The 25896-nt window shown below is 39.2% G+C and overlaps 1 protein-coding gene across 2 annotated transcripts in view; it reads left to right on the top strand.

Annotated features, from left to right (window-relative positions):
* LOC131431590 (headcase protein-like) overlaps positions 1 to 25896 on the top strand; it is a 335054-nt gene that overhangs the window by 102173 nt on the left and 206985 nt on the right. The window contains exon 1 of one of the 2 annotated variants that reach the window (XM_058597411.1): positions 7895 to 10793. The exons of the other annotated variant lie outside the window; for it this stretch is intronic. Coding sequence (XP_058453394.1) covers positions 9748 to 10793 — 1046 coding nt within the window. The 5' untranslated portion in view covers positions 7895 to 9747. Of the gene's footprint in view, positions 1 to 7894; positions 10794 to 25896 lie in introns of those variants that run through there. 2 annotated transcript variants of the gene reach the window in all.

Here is a 25896-nt window from a genome sequence, read left to right as displayed (position 1 = left end):
CGTAAAACGAAGAAGACGAGTTTTCAACGTCCTACAGGAGTATGGCAGCTGCTTCAAATATTCCCATAAATTAAATAGGAAATACTCAGTTTTAATTGAAGTGCACGATTCATTCCGTTAAATATTCGCATGGTGTCATAATTTGTAATGATGCTTCAGTCCTTTAGGTTGAGCCATGAGCATCGTTCTCATGTTCGTGACAACGTCATCTTTTTTAAACCGACAACTTTTCGACCTAACTAATTGTCGGGTTTGTTTTAAACTCTTTCAGTTGTGGCATTGGTTAGTCAGCAGAAAAAAAAAAGAAATTAAATTTACCCATTTCGACCGAAAGAGCGGAAATATTTTTTCGTCGTACATCGTCCCGATGAGATCCAGAACGCGCAAGGTCCCTAAGGAAAAACACGAAAAAAAACGCATTCAAAAATTCGATTTAGACTCCGCAACAACACTTCAATACGAAAATCCACTGCCACCCTCTTCGGTGTGCTCCAACAAAACCACCAGCAACTCCCATCCCATTCTCATTGCCCAGAATTTCCCAAACCATTTCTCTCTTTGTCATACAAACTCACGCGGAGCACACACACACAACCAAAGTCTGCGGCAGTTCGATCCGATCCTGCCTGTGTCTACCGTGGAGAAAGTGAGACAAAGCGAACCGCCGTCTGCCCCGCCAACTCTCGGCTACTCCGGTCGAGCATAGAAAACCTAATGCCGGGCGACGGAAGCCACGAGCGTCGTCGTGACGCCGCGCCGCTCATCGTCGGTGGTTGCTGGGACCGGTCGGTAATCAGCAGTAGCGACGTCAAGTTTTCGTTTTCATCCAATCGAAGGACACTTTCCCCTTCGAATGCGTCGTCGTCGTCGTCGCCGTCGTACACACGCTTTCTGTTCATTCATTCTAACAGTCGCCGGCGTCGCTACCACCGTTGCTGCCGTCGTTGAATTGTTACCACTAGTGAGAAGCATAGAACGAAAGAGAGTGCGAGAGAAAGAACGACGCCGTGGTTGCTTTGGTAGTGGAAAAAGATTGCTCACAAAGAGCGACGAGTCGGTTTGCCGGTTGGGGTTTTGAACTCTCACGGCTCATTCCGGTTGGTGGGTTCATTTGCGCTAGTGAGAACTGTGAAGCTGCCTACGGAAGGTGGATTCTGCGATCGAGTTAAAAGGGTTTTTTCATGGGTAGTTTCTTGGGTAATAAGATTTAATTTTGTTATATCAAAAAACCATTCATATTTTTATGTCGAATCCAAGAATACTAAAAATGCTTCTAATTCTGCTTTTGCTGTTCAATGAGTTTGCTTTTCAGTATTGTTTTCATTGATTTTCAACCACAAAAAGCTCATGTTCATATAGAGTCCATGTCATTATTTTATAATGATGAAGGAAAAAAATCGTATTTTACGCAGTTTTGTAGGTCTTATTCGTTTTCAGTTTTATTATGTTACCATATTTTTATTTTTGAATTGTTTTGATCTCAGATTTTCTTCATTTCATAGAACATCTTTCCCAGGCTTTGGGTGATGCGCCTAAGACATATCAATTGATGGCTACGCGGTCAATTTACATTTCATACAAAAAAAAAAGAATAGTAAAGTAAAGAAGTTAGAGTAGAGAATCGAGCTCGAGATAGACAACTGATGTTTCGGTGGTTTCTAGTTAGCAATCAATTTGAATTACCTTGCCAGTCACTTTGTTAATACTTGTTCGCCATCGTCTCGTATCGGAACTGAGTCGGACAGGAGTAAAGGTGAGACTTGTGTCTCTGAAGAGTTACGATTCGTTTGGACCACATCATCCAACAACACCTAGTATCTTCTATGCATGCTACATGTAGATCTTGTTTTAGGCTGCTGTGTAAAATTATCGATTGTAGAATACTTTGTACTTTATCATTCATCCATTACATCGAAGTCTCCGATATGCCTATATAACTTATAATATGACAGTAGTATGCCTTGTCTCTTTCCTTTCGCAACTATTTCTATCGCAAGGTGAATCTATGTTTCGTAGTTTACTTCATATTCCTCTAAAAAGACAAAGAAATTGGGTGGGTAATGTCAGCGACAAAACTAGATGACGTGAACACGAATAAAACTTCCCACTTCTGAATATATAAAATCGTTCTCATAAGTGGATATATTGTGTGAATTGTGCAAGATTTTATTTCTTTACTTCCAGAATTGTAACGGGGCACCTATACTGAAGTACGACGAAAGCACGACACACTCGTTAATAAGAGAGAGCAAAAGTGAGAAAAACATGTTCGCCTGCAGAAATACACTCGGTACGAATTAGTTGGCTGAGCCAATTTTCACAAACTTAAATTCAAATGAAAAGTTCCGTACAAAGTTCCTGAATTTTATTTAAATCCGCTTCCGGCTCTGGAATCACGGAGTGCAAAAAAAATGCAAAGGCAAATTTTTTCTCAGATATGACAACCTATTTTTACTAACTTAGATTCGAATGAAAGGTATTAGGAAGCCATACTAAGATCCTGAATTTTATCGTAAGGCTGGTTCCGAAGTAATAAAGTGATTAATACAAAAATTTCAATTTTAAGGGTGTTTTTTTATAAATGACCATGGCCAAAACTGCAATTTCTATGAAAGTTTTTCATAAATTTCTCTAGTTTGTAGATTGTTAGAAAATGTCTCACAGTTATACCGGTAATCTCACAGTTATACCGGTACTCAGCTTCCGGTTCCGGAAATAGTGGTCAAATATTTCAAAAAATAAAACATCTCGGCATTTTACTTGATGCAAAACGCTCTCGAAACCACCAGCCTATGATAGTAGAAAAAGCCAACAGGCAATTTGATTTTATGTTTAAAATTTGCTAGAGGATTTGATGATCCACTCTGTCTTCAATCATTACACTTGTTCGATCATTATCAGCTCGCATCATATCGTCAGAACTGGATTAACAGTATCGAAAATGCTCAGCGCACATTGTCGGTTATTAGGTCTAACAACGCTCGTGAAAAGATGGAAGATTGCAAAGGCAGTATTCACAGCGAAAATATTTACTTCAGAGATTGACAGTCGAGATCTATTGGCGCAGTTGATTAGTAGTGCCCAAGCTCGTTCTCTTCGTACTCGACTGGGTTCCTTTCATTGGACTACAACAAGCTCGAAGTTTCAAAGAAAGTCCTCGTTTCGGTCGATATGTTCCTCTTTCAACGAGTTGTTTTCATTTATTTGAGTTCAATGTACTGTAGACAAGTTTATTAGGTTACTTATTTTAACGTTTGTTTTAGCTATTTTGCATTTAACTGTTTTATATGCTTTAGAATTCTTTTTGTAATGTGAGTTTCAGAAAAACAAAACAGGTTTTTGGCTATTATTATTATACACCAACTCAAACGGGTTTTTTCCTGTCAATAGTTATTAGAAAAATCATAAGGGAGATAAGTCAATTGATTAAAAACAACATAAAAAATCTCGGTTTCTCAGAGACCGCTTAGCAGACATTATTCAACTCAGATTCAAACTAAAGGCCTTGTCGTCCCATAGCCTGCTATTGAATTTCATTCGGATCCGACTTCCGGTACCGGAGTTACAAGATAAAAAGAGCAAAATAAATTAAAAAAAAAAATTGCAGTCGGTTTTCTAATAGACCGCTCATCCACATTTTCACAAGCTTGAGTTGAAATAAAAGCTCTTATAATTGTATATAATCCTACTGAATTTAACCAAGAAACGATTTCGGGTTCCGGAATTACAGTCCAAAAGGTTTAAAAAATTTCATCTCAGGAGTGTGTTTTATGACACGGAAAAATCGAGCCAATTACGATCAAGTAGCCGTTTAATTCATCGGTTAGGTAGATATGGTTAGTTGATGACCAAATACACTGATTTTGGGTATACCGAATCGTCGTTCCTGATTCCGGAAGTACCGGAAAAGTGTTCATATGCTCCAAGCCAGAAATCATTTCAATTTCTCAGAAACGGCTACACCGATCTTCGCAAACTCAAATTTAAATTTAGCATTATGTTTCTAAAAGTTAATGTAAAATTTTACCTACTTTCTGATTACGGAAATACAGAGTGAAGTGTGTATGAAATTCCAATCTGTCATTTAAAGTGATACTGTAAAAAACCGTAAAAAAATTTCTTAATATCGTTCAGAGCTGTTTCAATTTATAGGTTATGCTAGTTGCTGGTCAAACGAACTCGACGTATACTATATCAACTGATCGAAGCGTCATTGTCGGTGTTATCAGTTTCATATGGCATGTGTGAGAATTGACAAGTCAATCGTGTGATTCAAGCTGAAAATCAATTTTTTTTTCTTATATATAGGAGATACAGGACACTGGTGAGATCGTTCCTTAGAAATATTTCACATTTTTATTATTTACAATGCTTTATTATATTTCTCCCTAATAAAAATCGGGCTCCGTCGATTATTCGGGGGAACGTTTGATCAATGGATCTATTTTCCTTCAGGTTAAACGCTAAGTTTAAGAAACGAGCATGAAGTTTATAATTATGTAGATATTTTTTGCGACCGTGCTTAACTAGGACGTATGTAAATATAGTTTAGATTGTGAGGAGGATCCATGATGTATTTTATTATTTTGGTTAGGAAGTAGATATCGACGTCACTTCGTATCGCGTAAGGCGTTGTTGATTGATTGATGATCATCGAGTGATATCTTGCCAGTATTATGACCATCGATTGGAAAAAAAAAACAAAAAAAAAATCCAAAACCGGAACACTCTTCATATTCTCAGAGACAGCTGAATTGATTTTCACCAACTTAAACTCAAATAAAAGAATCTACTATGAAAATAGACGTCTTTGTTGGGATCTGACTTCTGGTTCCGGAAAAACAGAATGAGATGTGTTTAAAATTTTAAACCGTCATTTAGAGCGAAAATGCAAAAAAAAAAAGAAATTCCCAATAAACATAAACCAAAACTGTTAAAAATTGAAGAAATTTTTCTAAGCCCAAACAACCTTTTTACCTTTTTTATAAATATAAAAAATAGGTATAGAATTCGCTCAAACTTTAGAAAATTTTTCCGAGGCCCGAATGTCGTATACCAATCGATTCCGTGTGTGTGTGTGTGTGTGTGTGTGTGTGTGTGTGTGTGTGTGTGTGTGTGTGTGTGTGTGTGTGTGTGTGTGTGTGTGTGTGTGTGTGTGTGTGTGTGTGTGTGTGTGTGTGTGTCTGTGTGTGTTGTCAACTAAGAGGGTGAGATCTCATAGACGGCAGGACCGGCTTTGATCAAACTAGTCGCAAATGAAAGGTCTCCCCGTCACCCAAAACGCTATTGAATGGTTTTGAGATCGGATGTCCAACAAGCCATAGATTGTTAAAATCCGTCCATTTTTGACGGAGATATCGAAATTTTTGTTTAAACCACTTTTCCCCCTATTCCAGTAGTAGAAGTTTTGAGCGCTGTATGACAAAGAAATGCTTGGGAGCAACGGAAAACACGATTTTTTATACTGTTACATACAATTGTTTCTAAGTACCAAAAAGACTGTGTACAGCATCCTTTTTCATGACATTTAGCCTCGGACCGATTTTAGCACGGCTCGTTTTTGGCAACACAATCGTTCAAATATGACATATATAAAGAAGATGATGACAGATTTGTTTTAAACTATTTACAGCAATAAATGCTGGAAGAATATATCATCCATATACCATTCGAATCAGTTCGTCGAGATCAGCAAATGTGTGTGTGACAAATAATTCCACTCAATTTTCTCGGGAAATTTCTTTTCTACAAATTCAGGTTCATATGAAAAGTCGTATGCTCCCAAACAAAGTTCCTGAATTATGTTTGGTTCCGACCTCTAGTTCCGGAACTACAGGATGATATGTGCAACGAAATCAGAATTGTGTAACTCATTTTTCGCGTAGATGGCTGAGCCGATCTAAGATTCAAATGAAATCTAAGAATCATCTAAGATTTAAATGAAAAGTTTTAAGATTCTATAAAACTACTTGTTTTTCAGTCAGATCCAACTACCGGTTTCGGAGATACAGGGTGATTAGTATAAAAATGTCTATTTCACATAAATTAATTAGGTTTATCGGGTTAGCAGATTTGAATAGTCGATAATCAAAAACTTATTTAAATTTTAGTGGTATTCAGTTTTCGATTCAGAAGGTACCCAAAAATTTAATTCGCACTACGATTTATTAAAGATGTCTACATTGATTTTCAAACATTTTGAAACAAATGTAAACTATACAGCTACTCAGGTGAATTTGGCTGACTTCGGCTTCACCGAATTTCGAATTATGATTCCAGTATCGAATCGTTTCTCAAAGCTCAATCGTTTTCTCAAAAAAGCCAAATCGAATTTCAGAAACAAAAGTTCAAATTAAAATAAATCCCATTTTATCCAATTCTGACTTCCGATTCTGGAATTGTGGGATTATGAATTTTTTAAATTCAAACCGATATGGGAGATGACAATCCCGAAAAGCTTTAAAGCTGGACTCAAAAATATTGCAATTTATTCGTCATATGGCCATACGAATTGGTTTGGGTTATGCTGGTTCCTGAATACCGGTTCTGGAAGTACCTTAAATCACACTTTTATATTCAAAATCGATCCGATTTGCAGTTTAGACATTACAGAGTAACGAGGGATTAAAATCTCAAATTGTCGCTTAAAACGACGGTCATTAAAATAATGTCATGAAAACTGAAACACCGAAGAATATTCATGCAAAAAACACATGCGGATTGATAAAAAAAAGGTATCATCTCACTGCTAGGTGGATTAAACACGTTTTTTATTCAAGATTCATAGAAAAGTTTTTGAAGATTTTTTTTATGAAATGAAGTGGTGGATTAAAACAGGTTTTTTCCCATGCTGGAACACAAAATTAGGAGTTTTCAAGTTTCTGTTTTATTTTGACGTAGGACTACGTCATACTCTATTTCTCTGATCTGGATGGATTTTCAAGCGGTGCTCTTTCAACATTTTCTAGAAAGTAACATTTTAGTTAATTCGACTTTCGCAATTATCTTCAAACTATTGGAAATCATGATTCAATTACGACATTTGAGTAGAATTTGATATATGACAAGCACAGCTAATTAAACTCGGTTCAAAACCACCAGTCAGCTAACTTTCATTAGATTTCAAGTACACACATTATACTAAACTGGAAACTGTTCGGGGTTTTTCACATCATTTTCCATCCAATAAAAGTCACAAAAGGCTGCAACAAATTCAGTGCCACCACCACCTCACCAGCGCACCAAAACCAGTGCAGATGCGGAAAGGGAAGTAAAACCCGATCCCGATCCTGGTCCCACCACCGTCGTTCTCCACGGAAAAATAGAGAAACTTCAGCTCCGGCACCCACGACGTCGTTAGTGGTGCAGTGGAAGCACATAACACATAGACGAAGAAAGCTTTTCTTTCTTCCTTCACCGAAACGGGCAGGAAACCAAACCACAGAGCGAGAGAGAGAGAGAGAAAAAAAAGGAAGGTCAAGCAGTGAGAGTGCTCACATACCGCCCGGCGTCGTAACGTGATGCATGATGCCGGGTTTGCAGTGAGAAGTACGCTCACTTTTCGCCCGCATTGAAAGTCCCGCAGTTCTGGTATGCGCTATGCGGGATGGGTGCATCGCGAATGCAGAGTGAGAACGAAACGATACGCAACTGAAAGAGCGAGCGCCTACTATGTATACATTGACGTTTTACACCGTGCAGCGAGCGTACGTTGCCACATGCCACGGCAGTGTGAGTGACTCACCCGAGAGCGAGATCATTCGGGGCCGTCGCGACGCCACCCGTCATCGTCGTCGATGCACGGTAGAACCCCGCCTGCTCTATAACTATATACAGTGACCGCATCGATCGTAGTATTTTCAGTTGCGTTTTCGCTTTTTACCGAGTAAGAGCACAATCCTTATACGACGCTATAGAAAAGAATCTCGCCGGTCGGCAAACGAACCGGCAGCAGCAGCACAGTAAGTGTTAGTCACACAAGAGTCGTTGTTGTTTTGTGCAGCAGTGACAGAAGAGAACTGTCGGACAGAGAGAGTGAGAAAGAGAGCGGGCGACGCATGAAAGCAAGCCACTGCACGCGGGTGGAAGTTTTTGTCGGAAGGGCAGAAGCTTTTGGCGCGGTGCAGCAGAATCAGAAGAAGAGACATGAAGGCGAGTGCCTGTCAGCAGTGAGAGTGTTTGCGTATGTGTGCTGGATGAACCGACCGATGCGGTGTAAGGAAGAAACAGAGAAGTAGGCTGGTGAAAAGACGAAGTGCTGTCCGCTCCGTCGTCGTCATCGTCCGTGCCGTTGTCATCCATTCGTTCTTCCTTTTCCGCGTGCTCACTCCTGGAAAGACCGTGCGCCCTTCCTCACCTCACCCCGCCTCACCAGCAAACCCCTTTCGAGAACAGGGAATAGCAGCTCGACAGGCTCGGTCGCAGTTTCGCTTTTGGCAGTGTGTTTTGTAGCGCTGTGCAGGAAGGAAGTGTGTGCTGGCAAGAGCGCGCGCGAGAACAAGGCAAGGAAGAGTGACTCTGACTTGTGGACACCCGTCGACGTTCGATACTTTAGAAGAGAATATACCTACATATATAGAGGTGGTTTAACAGAAAGTGAAAACAGGCCTCGCGTGAAGGCCAGCTCCGTCGTTTTGAAAGGAAGAATAAAATAGAAAAAAGGCCTTTTCGTCTGCCTACCTACCGACAGTTTGATTAGTGTTTTTTTTTTCGGTCGATTTACGTTTTATCGGCCGCGTTTGTTGTTTACCGCGAGGAAAGCGAAAAAAAAGGAGATTTTTTCCCCCGATTTTTTCCTGGGGGTGGTAAATTCTGGTACAGCGAGAATAAAAGACTTGAGAAAAAAAAAATTAAAAACTGCACAACACTGCAAGTTGTGGGAATCCAGAAGACGAAAAACACTTACGAAATAGATCTGGTATTCCGCGGCAAAGCCATTTCCTAGGCAATCCAAGCAACCGGACCAAACAGAAGGAAAGTTTAAATAAATAAATAAAAAAATTAAAAAACAGTGAGAGTGTTTGTACGTGGTGGTGGTGAAGTACAGCAAAAAAAAAACAAATGCCAAAGTCCGACACCTCAGTGATAACGATTTTTCACGTTTTTCCGTCGTCGTCCTCATCATCGTCGTCGTCGTTTGAGTGGTATTCGTCGTTTTAGTTAAATTTTTTCGCTTCCTACCATCGGTGTAAGCAGGCCAAAAAAAAAAATAAAGCACTCAGGGATCCTCCTCAGGATTCGGCGAATTATTTTCCCAAAGTGACTGAGAGTGAGGAGAAGTTTTCAGAGCTGCAGTGGCACAAGCATTTTCGGTGTTTCGGTTTCGCTACTGTTTTGAATGTTTGAACGCTGAGCTCCCGACGAAATAAACAAAACTAGGGCAAGTGTACTTGAACTACGAATGGGAAGATTTTGATCCGGGTGTGTGAGTGAATTTTTTTTTGTTCATTTCGGTTTTTTTTGGTTCGCTGGCTCAAAATAGCTGAGGTGAAGTGTCCGCGTGCCAGGCAGGATGAAGAATCAGAATCAGCTTTCGGAAAGTGCCGGACAGTAGAAAAATTCGAACGAACAAACTGGAAACGGAACTGAAGCCTAGTCGAACGCGAACGTTTTTTTCCGCCGTTTTTTTTTCTTTCTTAAAGAATTAACTATCTTTTCGCGAGTGTTCCACCCGACCGTTCGGGGGACCTCCCAAAGGCTACGAAAATAGATACCTTAGCATTACACCCCTACCATTCGTTGCTCCTGATGGCGCCTCGAAGAGGAACTGTGGGTCCAGGGACTACAGCAGCCCTGGACCTGTTCGGAACACTCGGTGATTCGGACCATGGCTTCGAGAGTTCGCAGTCGGCCGATGGTTCCGGCAGCGAGGGAGCCCACATGACCCGTTGCTGTGTTCCGAGTGGTGACTGTCTCAAGTGTTCGTCGGTCGATTTTGGGACCATCAATCTGGAAGATCTCCGGGACTGCGTCCGTGTGATCTGCAACAATGACAACTGCACCATCGGTCAGTACATGCATCGCGAATGTTTCGAACACTGGGAAGAAGGTGTGCTGAACTATTTGAAGTCGATCGGCCGAGCTCGGTCCTGGTCGGACAAGCAGAGACAGCAAAATCTGTGGACCAAGAAGGGTTACGATCTGGTATTTAAGGCGTGCACTTGCAAGTGTGGCCGTGGCCACATCCGTAAGGATCTGGACTGGAATCCACCGACGTCGCTGTTCGCGACTCGTTTGGATGACGATTCCAACAAGAAAAAGAAGAAAAAGAACCGCCAGAACCAGAAACCGACACTGGCAATTTCGACCAGTCCGAGTAGCCACTCGAGCAGTTCCTCCAATAGCCCGAACTCCCACGGAACAACCGGCAGTCACCACCAGCCGCAGTCGCTGCTGAATCCGCTGAAACTGGTCGATCACTTTACTACCTCACTGATGCTTAATACGACGACCAGCAACAACAGCAGCAGCACCATGCAACAGCATCAACTTCAGCAACTACATCAACATCAGCAGCAACACCACCAACAACAGCAGCATCAGCAACATACGACGATGGAACGCAACCGGACCAACAGTCTGTCCTCGTCCAGCAACGGGTCCAGCACTCCGCCGGCTAGTTCAGTGGCCTCGACCACGTCCGGTGGGGGCAGTGCCGGCAGTGACTGCCAGAGCATTTCGCCGGTTCACATTGGCGGTGGACTCGGCCTCGGTAGTGGTTCTGCGGTGGCCGCTCTCGCCAAAATGCCGCTGACGCCGAAGACCAAGGTGGAACTGTATTCCGAGCGAGTCAGGTGAGTTGGATTTTTTGTTGTTGTATTTTTCTGCTTCTGATGGTTTTTTCCGTGTCTTTAATTTGAATTCTTATTGGAATTGAGGGGGTGGTAGGGCCGTTTTAGACATATAAGAATTTTGATTCTTAGTTGGAATCGTTTTTGAGGCTTATGAAAAACAGTTTGAAAAATTGTTGAAGAAGTGTTTTTCGTTAAAAATTGACGTTGCATAATTGTAACGGGCTTATAAGTGGCATAGCATTTTTTTTGTAGGGGCAAAGCTCTAACAAAATGTGATAGAAAATGGAAACAGCATTTTTTCTGAGTGATTTTTTTCCAGCAAAAAAACAAGAAATAATCATTGACGAATATTCAAGCACTCATTTTCTTAAACCTGCATTGCGTTTCGTCTTCGACTTATCTGCGCATAGCAATTCGAATTGAAACACTAGCGTAAAATAGCAGTTCAGCTGAAACCAAATCTTAAAATTAGACATCGCAGAATAAAATCCTGTGAACGGACTTTTTTCCGATACCAGAAACGAAAAAAAGGAAGGCGCATTTTGCCTACTGAATTTTCTGTACTCTGGCAAAAACTAGTGCAAAAAAAAAAGTTTTGAGGTTTGGTTCTGGAAGTACGGAATTCGGAAATGTTTAAGATGTCAAAATGTATGCACTAAAATCTTTTTTTAAACATTTCTACAGTCGATTCAATCGAAAACTTGCATTGAAAACTGTTTTTATGAAAGAATCGCATAACTTAAAATTTGCATAAAAATAACCGAATAAATTTGAAAATTCGCGATAAATAAAACCTCGTAGCTTAGAAAAATTCGCGTAAAAACGTATATAAAATCCTCATATAAAACATTTGAATGAATACAGTTAGTAAAGAAACGATTAAATTTTCGTTTTATGAGCCAAAAACTTACAAATGACATTTTTTTGCAATTGGCTTATCACACAGCTCATGCAGTCCTTTTTTATGTGCGGAGAGATTCCTTCAGAAAAAAAGTCGTCTGTTACAAAAAATTTAAATTTTATGTTTTTAAAGTTTTTTAATGGTTTTTTCGTCTTCCTCCGATCTGTGCCTAGCAATTTGAATGGGCATTCTAGTGCCACATAGCAGTTCAATTTAAAACGCCTTCAGGCAAGAAGTTTAATTCTACCGGAGTAACTGAATTTTTTAAGTGATTATTTCCGAAGTCTTTCGTTGTTTCTAATTATTTCTAACTCTTTCGTTGTTTCAAATTATTACTAGAATATATTCTAAATTCAAGTGCAGTTGTCTTAACTGGCAGCCATTTGCAAGCAAAATTTTTCGCGAAGCTGAACTTGGTACGACTTTTATGTTTTACGCTAAATCGAATAGAGTTTTTGATATCTGGATCCCAAAAATATATACTCACTTAGTGTAAAAAGAATAAACTTTCGTCGTTTGAATCAGTTAAAGATATTCATTCTATGCGTAAAACTTCTCGAAATTCGCAGTATTGTTTTTTTTAGATTAAAGAGGTTTATTCATGTAAACATTCGCCTCTCGGGTCAGAAAAATTGAAAGGCTATGCCCAAGGCCATAACGCTATGTCCATCCCCGAAAATGGTTTTTGTTAAAAATCGAAATTACACAGTGGTTAAAAATTTACAGGAAGTAGCCATAGTAAATTTAAAAATTTTTGAATACTTTTATTTTTCAGTGTGATTCTTCATCTGAAAAAGACTGATGCAAACTTTAATTTTCAATTTTCTATATTTTTTTAATTTTCGTCTTTGACCCATCCGTGCCTAGCAATTCGAATTGAAACTCAAGTGCCACTTAGCAGTTCAACCTGAACCGCGTTTAGGCGTAGAGTTTATTTCTACTGGAGTAACACAATTTTGTAAATGATTATTTCCGAATAAACTCGTTACTCTACTCCCGTCCACGCAATAGTTTTTGTTAAAAATCAAAATTACGCAGTTGTGAGAAATGTATGATAGAATTTCTAGCAAATTTCAAGATTCTTGTGTTTTATTTTTCATTTTGTGGTGAGATTCTTCGAGAAAAAAAAGTCTTCGTGGAAGCAAATTTTTATTTTCAAATTTCTATATATTTCTAACGTTTCGTCTTTATGCAATTCGTGCCTAGTTATTCGAATTGAAACTCTAATGCAACAGAGCAGTTTTACTCTATCTATTTTATTAACACATTTTAGTATTTTTCATATTTTTCTTGGATAGCTGACAATCCTTCCGTTGATAGATTTCTTCCGTTGACGTGAGTTTCCAGGATAGCAAATTTCAAAATATTTTAGTTTGCGGTGTGATAGAATTTATAGCAAGTTTTCGTGAAAGCAAAATATAATTTTCGATTTTCTATATTTTTTAACGGTTCGTCTTTGTCTCTAATAGGCGTGTCTAGGAATTCGAATTGCAACACTAATGCAACAGAGCAGATCAACTTGAACCACTCGTAGGCTTGGAGTTTAATTCTACTGAAGTTACATAGTTTTGTAGGTGTTTTTTTTCTAAGTCTCGAATAAAATCGAAGGGAGCCCATTTCGTTGTCTCTAATTTTTACTATACGGTTCCAAATTCATTTACAGTTGACTAATGTGGCAACCTTTTGCGGGTTAAATTTACTGGAAAGTTAAATTTGGAAATATGGACTACTATTTATTTTTTTTTGTTTTGCGCAAAACCCTTCTGATAGAGTTTTAAATATCTGTTTCCCAAATTGTACGAACACTTTGTATACAACGAATAAACTTTCGTCGTATGAATCAATTAAAAATGTTCCTGAATTTTGAAATATACGTAAAATTTCCCAAAACCGGTAGTAGTATTTTTTTTTGTTAATCAAAATTACACAGCAGTGAAAATTTGTAGAAAAGAAGTGTTAGTAAATTTCAACGAGTTGTTTCATTGTTTTTCGTTGTGATCGTTCCAGAAGTAAAAAATCAAGAAGTCTCTGACCCAAAATATCGATTTTCTGTATTTTTCAAACGTTTCGTCTTCGACTAATCCGCACATAACAGCTCAAATTAAAACCATAGAGCAGCATAATAGCTCAGTTTGAACTGTGTTACCGAAAATTATCTCAATGTCGGTGTAGCTTTTCTCGTGTTCGAAATTCAAATTAACAAGTCTTTATGAGGCACCAAGTGATTTAGAGGTTTTGATTTAATAGGTACAAAATTTAATTTAAAAAACAATTGCAAATGACGTAGACGAAGTTGAAGATTAATGAGTTTTATTTCTTTCTCCAGTCAAAAAAATTTTTGGAGTCGTCTCTGACGAAAATATAAGTTTTCCATTGTTTCGGTTTCAAAAAATCCGCGCCAAACAAATCAAATTCAGTTACTTGTGCAAAATATCGTTGAATCGTTATTTCAATTTTATTTCAGGCGACTCTTAATTTATTTGCAGTTGATTAGCTCTGGAAAGCTGGATTTGGATGAATGGGTTTGGTAGTAATGTATGTTCTGGATTTGTAATATCTAGACCTAACAACATCGATGCACTTTGTAAAAGAATAAATTTTCCCATAAATCAATTACAGGTATCGAAAAGAACAGAGTTTGATACATTTTTTTTAGTTCCAAAGAGATAATTTCTAGAAACTCGCAAAATGTTTCGACGTAGGTTTAATTATTCTAAAATTTGAAAGAAATGATAGAAAATGAAGACAATGGGTACGATTCAAGACTTTGTTTCCGGCGATTCAATTCCTCCTGTGAAAATTATATTGATTTTCTTATTATTTCATCTTCGACTAATCCGTGCCAAGCAATTCGAATTGAAACATTAATGCAACATAGCAGTTCAAGTAGGCCTTAGAGTTTGATTCGGCTAAAGTAGCAAAATTTAGTAATTAGTTTTTATTGTCGATGTTTTGGGCGAAGACGGAAAGTGCGTTTTTAAACTCAAATGCTGATGTCTGAATTTCTGTTCAATTCATTTTAGTGTAGAAGCCGTTTGAACAAAACACTATTTGGAAAGTTGTATTTTAAGGTATGGGATTCTAATTTTTCTACTGCAGTAGAATTTTAACAGAAAAAGGAACAATTTTGCGGGGTTTAGAATATTGACTTACAAACGTATAAGACTTCAGAACCGTGTTATTTCACTTTTGCTAAAACATGGACGAGTGACATTGTTTACAGTCGTTTTATGACAGGAAGTTTTTAAATTGTTGTTGTTTCAATTATAGAGCTTTTAACCTTAAGTTCATTTGCCTCTTCGGGACAGAAAACTTTCTAGCCCTATGTGCGGGGTTGGGAATCGAACCCCGGTGGGCTGCATGAAAGGCATCGACTGACCCATCACGCTACACCCGTCCTCTAAGTTATTAAATTCTGATATATTTTAAGTTGCTAAACGGGCAGTTTCGTGCATTACAAGCTCGCAGTCAGTAGAAATCTTGAAGATTTAAGCTATTTGATAACGACTATTCGTCGCGTTTTGGAATTTCGTCAGTTGTCAAATTATTGTATTTTTTGCTTCGTAGATTTGAAATCATATTTGAAAGTACGCCTAATCAATCGGTCAGATCAATTTTGCTACGGATCTAAATTTTAGAACTTCAGAACTGTACAGTTTTGATTGGAATTCTCGTTTTATTTTGCGTTTCGTCTTCGACACATCACGGCCTAGCCGTTCAAATTAAACTGCTAGAGCACCATCATAAAAAAAATGGAATGAAATAAAAATCCAACATTGAGATTTGACAAATGAATGACACCATAGTTGTAACTAGTTAGTAATTGGTCGATATTACTGGCATAAATATTCGTTTTCTGAACAAATGTACAAAACTTGAAACATCGAGACCTGGTGTTATCTCGAAAAATTTGGTTCTAAATGTTTTTAAAATGCATGAAACGTCTGAATCTGGTGTTATAAAAAAAAATATTTTTGAAAGTCCATGAGAGTCGACCTTAAATTTTTTTCAAGTAACACTCGCTGGATCTCGATGATTTATGCGTTTCTAAAACAAAAAAAAAATAAATCGCACAAATTTGAAAATTATATTGGTCCCGGGTTGGCGGTTCAATGCATAGGGCGCTGGTCTTATAAGCCAATTGTCGTATGTTCGAGCCCCGACCTGGAAGGATTCTTAGCGTCAGTGGGATTCATAGTACTAGTCATGCAATGATTCTGTACGCTATATGAATCGGCTGCGAAGTCTGTTGAAACAGAAAGGCCAAATTCCACAAAAGGAATGTAATGCCAAGACTGTGACTTTAAAAAAACCCATAGCTTTGAAAATTCACATAAAAAATATAATTTTATTCGCTGCCTATCATCATTAAAGTATTATTCTAAATCTAGGTTTTAACGAGCCTCTCTTTAACAAGCTTCAACCGAATCGTCACGCAATCGGTAACTTTGTTGCTAGTTAGTTTCGAATTAGTTACATTGATTTTGAATTTGCTGCTCAATTTTTATTTTTTCATCTTTTTTATACAAGCTATAAACAACTCGACACGTAATCGTTTAGTTTGTTAGTCAGTTTTCGGAAGCCTGTATGACTCAATAAAACTGTATTTTCATGCTCTTATTCCTAATCAGTTCGCAACAAAAAAAAAAAAAAACAACTCATATTGTTGTTTCAAACTAGTTCTCGCTACAAAACTTGATCGATTGAGACTAAGTCAAGTCGAGGTTTTGACATTGTTTTGGGATTGATCTAACATCGCTAAATCTGACCATTACATTCATATTTGCATTTTCTCTGGTACGAAAACTCGTTTTATAACCAGTTATTTGTTTTTTTAATGCAAAACTAGTCACAAAACCAATTAGCAACCTATTATGAACCAGTTTGTCACAAAAACATAATTTATCATCTTTTGATGTGATCAATAGCCTATAAAATTGTTATTTGGAATTTAAGATGATCAGGAACATGAACTTAACGAAGCATCCATCTATCTCCGTAAACAGGTGAATAATCTCAGCTAATGATTTGTTGCTACGTAGTTGTTAATTAGTTACGATGGTTTTGATTATTTCATTTTGGTTTTTTCGAATAAATCGCTAAGTTCGAAGCATCTCTCTTAAACAAGCTTCCACCGAATCGTCACGTAATCGGGAATTTTTGTTGCTAGTTAGTTGCGAACTAGTTACAGTGGTTTTGAATTTGCTGCTCAAATTTTAATTACTTTCTTCATCTTTTTTGAACAAGTTTTAAACAAATTGACACGCAATCGATTATTGTTGTTGTTAGTTGTTCAGTAATGGCTATTTTAACGTTTTTGGGCATTCGATTCGGAAAAAGAGCAGCGATGTGGACGTTTCGACTTATATAATAAAACACTTCCTCAGGGTTCATTTTTGAAGTAATTTTTCCTAAAATTATCGCTTCAACGAATTTATGTTTATAATTTTTTCATGAAATCAAACTAAAACTACAGTCAAAGGACACCCTTCGTACGAAGCAGTTTGCCATGACCCGGCAAAGTTGTGCTTCGAAATCAAACAGTAACAGTTCCTTTCTCGGCCGAAAATCGCACAAAGAACCATCAAACAGCGGCAAACGGCCACCCGCGCCCTCGAATCCACTTCCTCCGGAATTGACAACTTTACGAGCATTCCGAAACAAAGAATCGCCCCAAAGACCCACATTTCGCACTTCACTCTAGTGTCTATACTCTGCTGCTTCTGCTGTCTAGCTTGGCCTGCCCGATAACAAGCCAATAAACTAGAGGAACTTATTTCCATCGGAATCTCCAACACTTGGCCGATGAGCGCCGGGCCGGTCGGGAAGGGAGAATGATGACGGTCCGAAACGCAGGCACCGAGTGATCAACCGACCGACTGACCTTGAAGCCGATGGCCTCCTGTTGCTGGTGGCGGCGGCGGCGACGGGCTTCATCGGTGGGCCTCCCAGTCCAGGGAGGCGACAGAGGCTCGGAAGAGAGATGATAGATAAAATTTTATCACTATCGCTCTTTTGTCCGGCTTTACCGGACTCCGGTTCTCCCTTCCATCATCATCATCACCATCGTCAAATCCTTTCTCACTGGGCCCATTTTTTCGTGGACGGCAGGATGGGATGGATAAAAAAATCACGAAACCTATGAACCTATCTCGCCGGGAAATGGGTTTCCGCCCGTCCATCCGTCCATCCGTCCGTCCGGTGGGTGCGAATCGTTCTTCGAAATTGGGGGAGGTCGTGATGGACCAATAAAGACGAGAGCGGGTGGATCGATCGGAAGGGACAGTGGGAAAATTGGTGTTACTTTTCCCGCTCCGAATCGTTAGGCTCGGCAAATTAGTATGCAATGGATGGCATTAGTCAGGAACAAAGAGTCGGAAAACTGCTCGGGCTTCGAAATTGTTTGGCAAATCAGAGCGCACCCAAGTTGACAGTAGGTTGATGACACAAAAGAAAACCTGACAATTGGGGATCGCTCCAAACAAAAAACAATTTCTTCAAGTGAATGAAATATTCGTGAAGTGGAAATTCGTGACTTTTTCCTACTGTCACAAGCTGCTCATTACTTACAGTGTGTCACAAACACGCGCACACTCACCGCAAAAATCTAATCTGCAATATGCACACAAATTCTTTCCCGCCTTCCCCAACAGTCGCACCCAGTGGCCATCATCCATCCCAGTGCCGGGTTTGCCGTTTCCCGAACCGGTGGAAAAGTGGCACAACACACCGCACTTCGGGCAGTTGAATGATACCCGAAATCTCAAGTTCAAGGGTAGCGAAACTCCGACGACGAAAACCTTGGTTGCTGCACCCTTTGCACGGGGAAGAGTGCCGAGTTGCTGAGTTTGTTCCCGCATCTCCCCGCCGGTCTGCCGGTCGGTGAGCGGTGAGTGCTTTCGAGTCGAAGCTGAGTGGATGAAGGATGAAAATTACTTGGATTGGTTGGTGCCCTATCGGAGCAATCGTCACGAGCTGTGGAAAAGCGACAAACGTGACGGTTTCGACAGGTCCAAGAAGAGACCGGAGGAAGGGAGTTTGAATTGGATTCTAGCCCCTTGGTTGGCCGCCAAATATTTCCGTGCCTTGTTGTGCTATGGGAAAATTTTCCCAAACAGGTTACGTGTGCTCTTGTCGAGCAAAAAAAAAAATGTGCCGGTAGGCTTTCCGATTTCCCGAGCAAAGTGAGCGGATGCGTGAGATAAAATTATGGGAAATGATTGAATTGAATTATGCCTATCTAATTTCGCTGACTCGGTGAGGTAGAACCTCGACCGAAAAACGTAATTTCCTCTGGTTTGTTGATTTTTCAAGGACAAATTACGATTTGTTTTTTTTTTTCGCGGCACCGGTGGAATGTTCCACCAGCTGCCGGTTCGATGAGACAAATTTGCAGTTCCGGCACTCGAGCAGGCAGATTGTAGCTACTACTGAAATGATTTCTCCGAAAAATGATGAACAGACGTACTGATTTTAAAATTAATGAGGTTATCATAGGCTTCTATTTTTTGGAATGCTTAACAGTGTTGTGCCCCCGCGAATGACTGCGGAAATTTTGTTGAACGAAGTAATTCACTTACCGGGTGTATAAGTTTTTAAGGAAACAGTTGTTTCGGGGTTTTCTGTCAAACAATTTCGAGTTACTTACATTTGAAACTACGTCGTAACAAAATGGTTACACATTGCTCATTAAAAGTTCAGATAATGTGAGAATATCGTCAACTGAACCCAATAACGTGTCGAGCCAATGTTCCAATATTCCCTAGAAGTACTTAAATTGGAAATCAGTTATTTAAACTTCGGTAGCAGATTTTTCAGTAAAAATAACGTTTCATCAAATGTTTGTTTGTACTGATCAACAAATGTTTGTTTGTACTGATATATCAGTGAAATGAGAATGTTCGGTAGTTCAAAATTTGTCAAAATATGAAGTGTGTAAAACCCCGATAATTATTGATGATAGTCAGATGGCGCCAAATGTGCACTATCTGGCGGGTGAGACTCATCTACTATTAGTTGATCGATTCGTCTTCGATTCGGAGACCTAATCTGAAAGCATTTTTATCAGTAATTAAAGAATTATAATCTTAGATCTGAAGAAGGAAGAAATTTTGAATAAATTAACAAAACAAAAAAACAGAAATTTAGTGAAAAAAAATAGAATAATCAAAATTGAAACAACGAGAAGAAACTAATGTTTCACCTAAAATTACTTTTTTGAGCGGCAAGTGAAGTGAACTAAAACACTTTAAAAGAATTTATTTTCTTTTGAAATTGTAGCTTTGGAATTTTGATATCAAAATTAATTTCATGAAAACGAATTCCAACAAAAAGTCATTCCGCCATAACAGCCATTCAACCGAATTGTACATTAATTCGAAAATTGGCATCAATAAATTTGATCCTAAGAGAATCTGGCTGTGGATAAACTGACCGTTTTGGCGTAACGAAACTCCGAAAAAATGAGTCTTTTAGCGAAACGACGTTCGTCGAAATGGTTTGTGGCAAAACGGCATCGAAATGATTTTCGGTTTAATAATGACTTTATTTTTTTAGTATAGCTGTTTAACCCCAGCCTAAGCCTTTTAAGACGTTCGTCAGAATCCTCTCTATTTTTCCTCGGCTTCCAATGAAACAACCCATTCGGCGAAATGGTAAAATGTAATTTTCGTGCAAGAAAATATTCCAATAAATGGCCAGACTGATCGACGTCTTCCTGTTTGCTATAGCATTTTTTGTTGTTGCTCTTTAATTCCTGAAAAATGTTGTTTAAATTATGAATTAGAAGAAAACTTCAATAACAACGTTTAATTTAACCCTCAGGGTACGGACTGGGTTACCGTAACCCGAGCGAAATTTGAAAGAAGCGCCATACGAAGAGAAGTCGGCGAGGGGGGTCCGGACCAAGGGGGGAAAAAACTTATAGGTACACACTATTAGAGGCCCAAGCGGCAGAGTCAGTCTCCGCTTTGTGTCCGAGCTGGACACATATAAACATTGTGCTCGGGTGTGGTACACCCAGTCCGTATCGAACGTTACAAAATCCAAAATTTTCAAAAAAAATTAAGTTTTAATTTTCGTCTGTTTGCCGCTGAGGAATAAAAAGGTAAGTAAGAATACGTACTCTTTACTTAATTTTGTAGATTCTAACCTCAAAATAACGCGTTGTACATGGTGTAAGCGAAGTATTGTAGTAGATCTCAATCACTTGAACGTACGTCTTATATCGAAATCTTTGCTGCTCGTAGTGAATTATTATAACTCATTAAATTTTGTTTCTTGTAATTTTTTGTTAAAGAACACGCATTAAAAACATGGCAACGCGTCGAATCACTCGAAGCGTTGCTGCTTTGGAGGAGTTGTACAGGGAAAACGAGGAGGACAGCGTTACAGAGAATGACAGTGACACCGACGACGCCGTAGGTGCGGAAGAGGAAAGTTCTCACGATTCTGAAACAGACGCAGAATCTGAAGGAGAGCCATTGTCAGGCGAAGAAGAAGCAGCTGTTCCGAGAGGCGCCCCGCCGCGCAAACGCGGCCGCCCTTCATAACTGCATGCTAAGAGCGGGTACAAATAGAATCTCTCTGCTCCGGAATCGAGGGGCCGTCGATCGCAGTTCGCCTTTAACAATTATGTTTGGTATTTATTTATATGATACTAGTCAACAATATCTGAGAAACAATTTTTTTACGCTCAAAGTAATTAATTTTAACCTTTATCATCATAAATCAACGAAACAACGTTTTTTCGCTAACTCGAAAAAACGCGTATTTTCATTTTTCAAAAAAAATATAGTTTTTGGAATAAATCAAAAAACCGTTATGGACATTTGTAAGAACTACTTTTTACCTTTAACATGCGAGTTATACAATGTTAATATTTTTTTTTTCAAAAAGTTACAGCATTTTGAAAAAAAAACGTTTTTTACAAAAAAAATTCAAGACCCGTTCACATTTTTCATTATAATTTTTTTTCAATCAGTTAAATGATTAATCTGACAACTCTATTATATTTTTGAGACAATTTCACACAAAATAAAAAAAAATTATTCAAATTGACAAAGTACAGCTCGATATACACCCAATCAAAGTCGCCGGGTTAGGCTAACCCTGTCCGTACTGAACGTAACTTTTTTATAGTCCGTACCCTGAGGGTTAATTACCGTCTTTTTAACCACTAAAACGGTTTTTTCCTTCAACACTCCAACGTTTCGACTCACCTGGTCTGGGTATTTTCTAGGGACTTTCGTTTTGTTTCCCTGAAGAAAAAGGCGATAACAAAGATGGAACCGATAAACGAAGCATTCCTATCTAGATAAACTTAAAAACAAATCGAACCGTTTGCAAGAAAAATCGAAATCGTTGTTTAAAAGTGGTTAATTGATTGCGAAGGTTTTGACTTTCTTGTTCGATTTTTTATTTTACTTTTTTGAGTGCTTCTCTAAGTTCATATGAAGTCGACATCGCACCTCTCATATATAAGTTTCAAATCAAATCGAAACCGTTAGGAACCAAATCGAAATCGGTGTTCAGTTGCGTGGTGGTTTTCAATTTGTTGCGCAATCGATTTTTATGTTTTCGAATGCTTTGCTAAGTTCATATGAAGATAATTCAATTCTTAAAAAACTTTGTTTGAATAATAAATTAAAAGTAAATTAGAGAAAGGGTATAGCGTGATGGATTAGTCGAGCCGTCACGTAGCCCACCTGGGTTCGATCCCAAGCCCCGCATGTAGTCAGAAATCTTTTCTGGCCCGAATTTCTGTAATTCGAACCAAACAAATATTCAATAACAATGTAAATTTGATTACCGTTTTTTCGGTCTATTTTTCAATTAAAACGGGTTTCTTTTGCTTTAACACTCAACGTTTCGATAGTCTTAGTTTGCGTACTTTTCAGGGTTTTGTTTTTTGTTCCCCTGAAGAAGACGAAAACATATAATATTGAAAATGACGAACATGAACTTTTTCATGTTAAAATGATGTTGAAGGCCTCAAATAAGTTTGAAATATTAACGCACTAAACAAGTTTGTTAATAAGGCACTAAATAAGTTTGAGAACAAATCGAAACCCAGTGAATCATTTGTTGCTACTTAGTTACAATGGTTTTGAATTTATTGCTCAATTTGTAATTATTTCTAGTTTTTCACAAAGTTAACGAAGCATCTTTCCTTAATAAGCTGGGAAAAAAGCCCAGCCCAGTAAATAATTTGTTGTTTATAAGTAACGAATTAGTTACAGTAGTTTCAATTTTTATTTTACCTTTTCGAATGCTTCGCTAAGTTCATATGAAGCTAATGAAGCACCCTTCCTAAGTAAGCTTAAAAGCATCGAATCCGTTGCCTATTAATTGCTAATTAGTTTCAATGGTTTTGAATTTGTTTGAATTTCAATTTTCTCAATGCTTCACTAAATTCATATAAAGTTAACGAACCACTCCTTTTAAATAAGGTTGAAAATAAATCTAAAGCTAGTGAATAATTTGTTTTTAATTAGTTGCAAATTAGTTACAGTGGCTTCAAATTTCTTGCTCAAAGTTCTGTTGTTTTCACGAGTGCTTCGCTTAACTCATATGAATTTAACTAGATACCTCTCCTGCAAAAGGTTGAGAACATTTTGAGACCCAATGAATCTGTTGGTAATAAACTGCGAATTAGTTACGGTGGTTTTGAATTTGTTGCACATTTTTTTTTTGAGTACTTCGCCAAGTCACTGAAATCACTTTTTAAAATCAAATAATCTTGGCGAATGATGACTGGAATATCTTTTGTCAGTCACCAAATTCGACAGTGGGCCAGCAGACCTAATCTTGGATGAAAATAAACTTTAGCCACCGGACGGTTAAAATAAATCTGCTCCTAATGGAATAAAGTCTCCTAAAAGACCCCAGCACAAATAACACAAAAGTTGATATTACTGGAAATTGGTCAGCTGTTAATATTCTGTTTTTGAAAATGCACCCTGAAGAAGGTCAAAAACACTTTTGAGTCGAAACGTCAATCCCCTTTTGAAGAATATTTTTGAAAAAAAAATTGTATAGCCAATTCAATAGATCGCGAAATTCAAAATCATTTCTTGACTACCAGAAGCAAAATGGCTAATCTGCTAGAGCTCAGTCAATTCGTCAGCGGCAGCGGAGTGTGTGTGCGTATGTTTCAACCGACCTGTCAACAGCCCGTCATCCAGGCCCAGGCAATTCGCACTAATCACGTGAAGCGGAGACCTCTTCACACGCGACTTCTCGTTACTGGCTGTGCAGTGCCACCGTCGTTTTCCGCCGTGGGCAGTAGAGCGCAGGAAAGGTTCGCAGTCCCATAAAAGGAACGAACCGGTTTCCCATCCACCTACATCAGGCCGGAGGTCGCCGGCAGAAACAGATGCATTCATCGTCGCCTGCTGCCTCACCTGCCGGCTTACCGGCCTGTGCCTGCTGCTAGCAACTGACTGCAACTGAAGGACCACCCTGTTGCGCTTGTTGACAGCCAGTCCAACCGCGTCACAGCAACAGTGGCAGCATCAGGGTTAATTTAAAATTCAATCGCAGAGTGCCATGTTTTCATTGGCTTCAACCATATTGCATTTTAGATAGGCTCATGACGATGTCGGGCTCTGTAGAGGCGGCGGTGGCGGCGGCGGCCACCGGGTGGTGAGTGATTGAGCGAGACAAGCAGATGCAACCCAGACAAGGGGAGCAAAACCTCGGAAGCAACTGCATAACGATGCTGATACGGTGGCGAAGGTTGGAATGCGGTTGGCTGGATGGTTGGTTGGCCGGATGATCGCAGCGAGCATAAAATCAAGGCCACAATGTGCAGCAATGATGACGATGCCGGCAGCCGCCAGACGATGGTGGTGTGGTCGTTGGAGTCGAAGTCAGTCAGTCAGTGAGGCAGACGTGGCCGCCCGCGTGCTCAAGTGGTCTACACAAACACACAACATCCGAAGGCCCTCGAGGAGTCTAGCGCAAGTTTCGCCGTCACGGTGGATGACTTCGCGGGTTGCATCCAATGCACTGCTCCACTGCAATTGCGATCCGACAGAAGGCATAGACGTACATATTTTATGCTCGTTCGGTTTTTCCCTACTCACGATTATGTAAGTCTGTCTGGAAGGGCAGAGGACGGTGGCATATCAATCAGTCCCATTTTCGGAAGTCGAACCCGACAACGCGGAGTGACAATCGATCATTGCCCGCGGAAATGGGGAAGCAATTCGGTTGTCAGACTTTTCTCCGACGACTTTTGGTGTTCGGTCTGTCGGATATCGAAAATAAACTTTTGCACCCATTTCGCAAACAAATCATCCGAGCGAGAAGGGGGAAGGTATGCTCTGTCCAATCAAGATTCACCGTAAATAGAAAATATTTCATATATTGGATAGAAACGTTTACGCAGACGCTCACCGGCGACACTTTTTGCCGCTGGGAGAAGCCGCTGCCTCGCGTTTCATCTGGCAAAAGTTTGTATGTTGGTTTTTTTTTTGTGCGTGGAACACCGCCCCCCTTCTTCAGAGCTTCTGGATCCAACCGGATCTGTTCAGGTAGATGAGTTCATTTCGTTGCGTTGGGATGTGAGTTATTTGCGATAAACTGAAAAAATTAAAGCGTGTATTTGATGTAAATTACAAACCGAAAATCAAAGCAAACCTTTATAATTTGAGTAAATTTTATTAACAGTGTGTTGTTTACATCTTTAAAGCTACAAAGTTATTTCAATCGTATCATTTTAAAGCAAAATTCAGAGCTTTCCTACCAGTAGATCACTAAAAAGCTTTGAATTTCAAATAAAACTGTGTCTCGCATGGAAAGAATCTTCAAGAAGCGTCTGAGTGAGTACTCGAGGAAAGGAAAGTAATGGTGGTCCCAATGATCAGTAAAAGATCAGGAAAGTGATGCAACTGATCATGAACCGTCCAAACATGTCAATTCGAGATACCACTAAAAAGTCCAAGGTGTCAGCCGGTGCATGAAAAATGCAAAAATCTTCTCACGATGCCACGTGATGAATGACGAAACTTCTTGGGCAAGTATGTTTCGCTGTTGAGTCTAAGTACGATGTTCCGGAGGATTTTCAATATAAAAAATTATCAAAATTACAACAAAAAAATTATGAAACGGCAGGCGATTTGCGATATCGAACTCGAGCCTTCCGGGTGAGAGCCGGATATCCTAATTACTAGACAATATGGGAATAATTAGTAAGAC

This window comes from Malaya genurostris, chromosome 1 (genome assembly GCF_030247185.1).
Source record: "Malaya genurostris strain Urasoe2022 chromosome 1, Malgen_1.1, whole genome shotgun sequence".
Classification (NCBI taxonomy): domain Eukaryota; kingdom Metazoa; phylum Arthropoda; class Insecta; order Diptera; family Culicidae; genus Malaya; species Malaya genurostris.
Note: the sequence above shows the minus strand (reverse complement) of the source record. Positions and strands in the feature narration are given on the sequence as shown.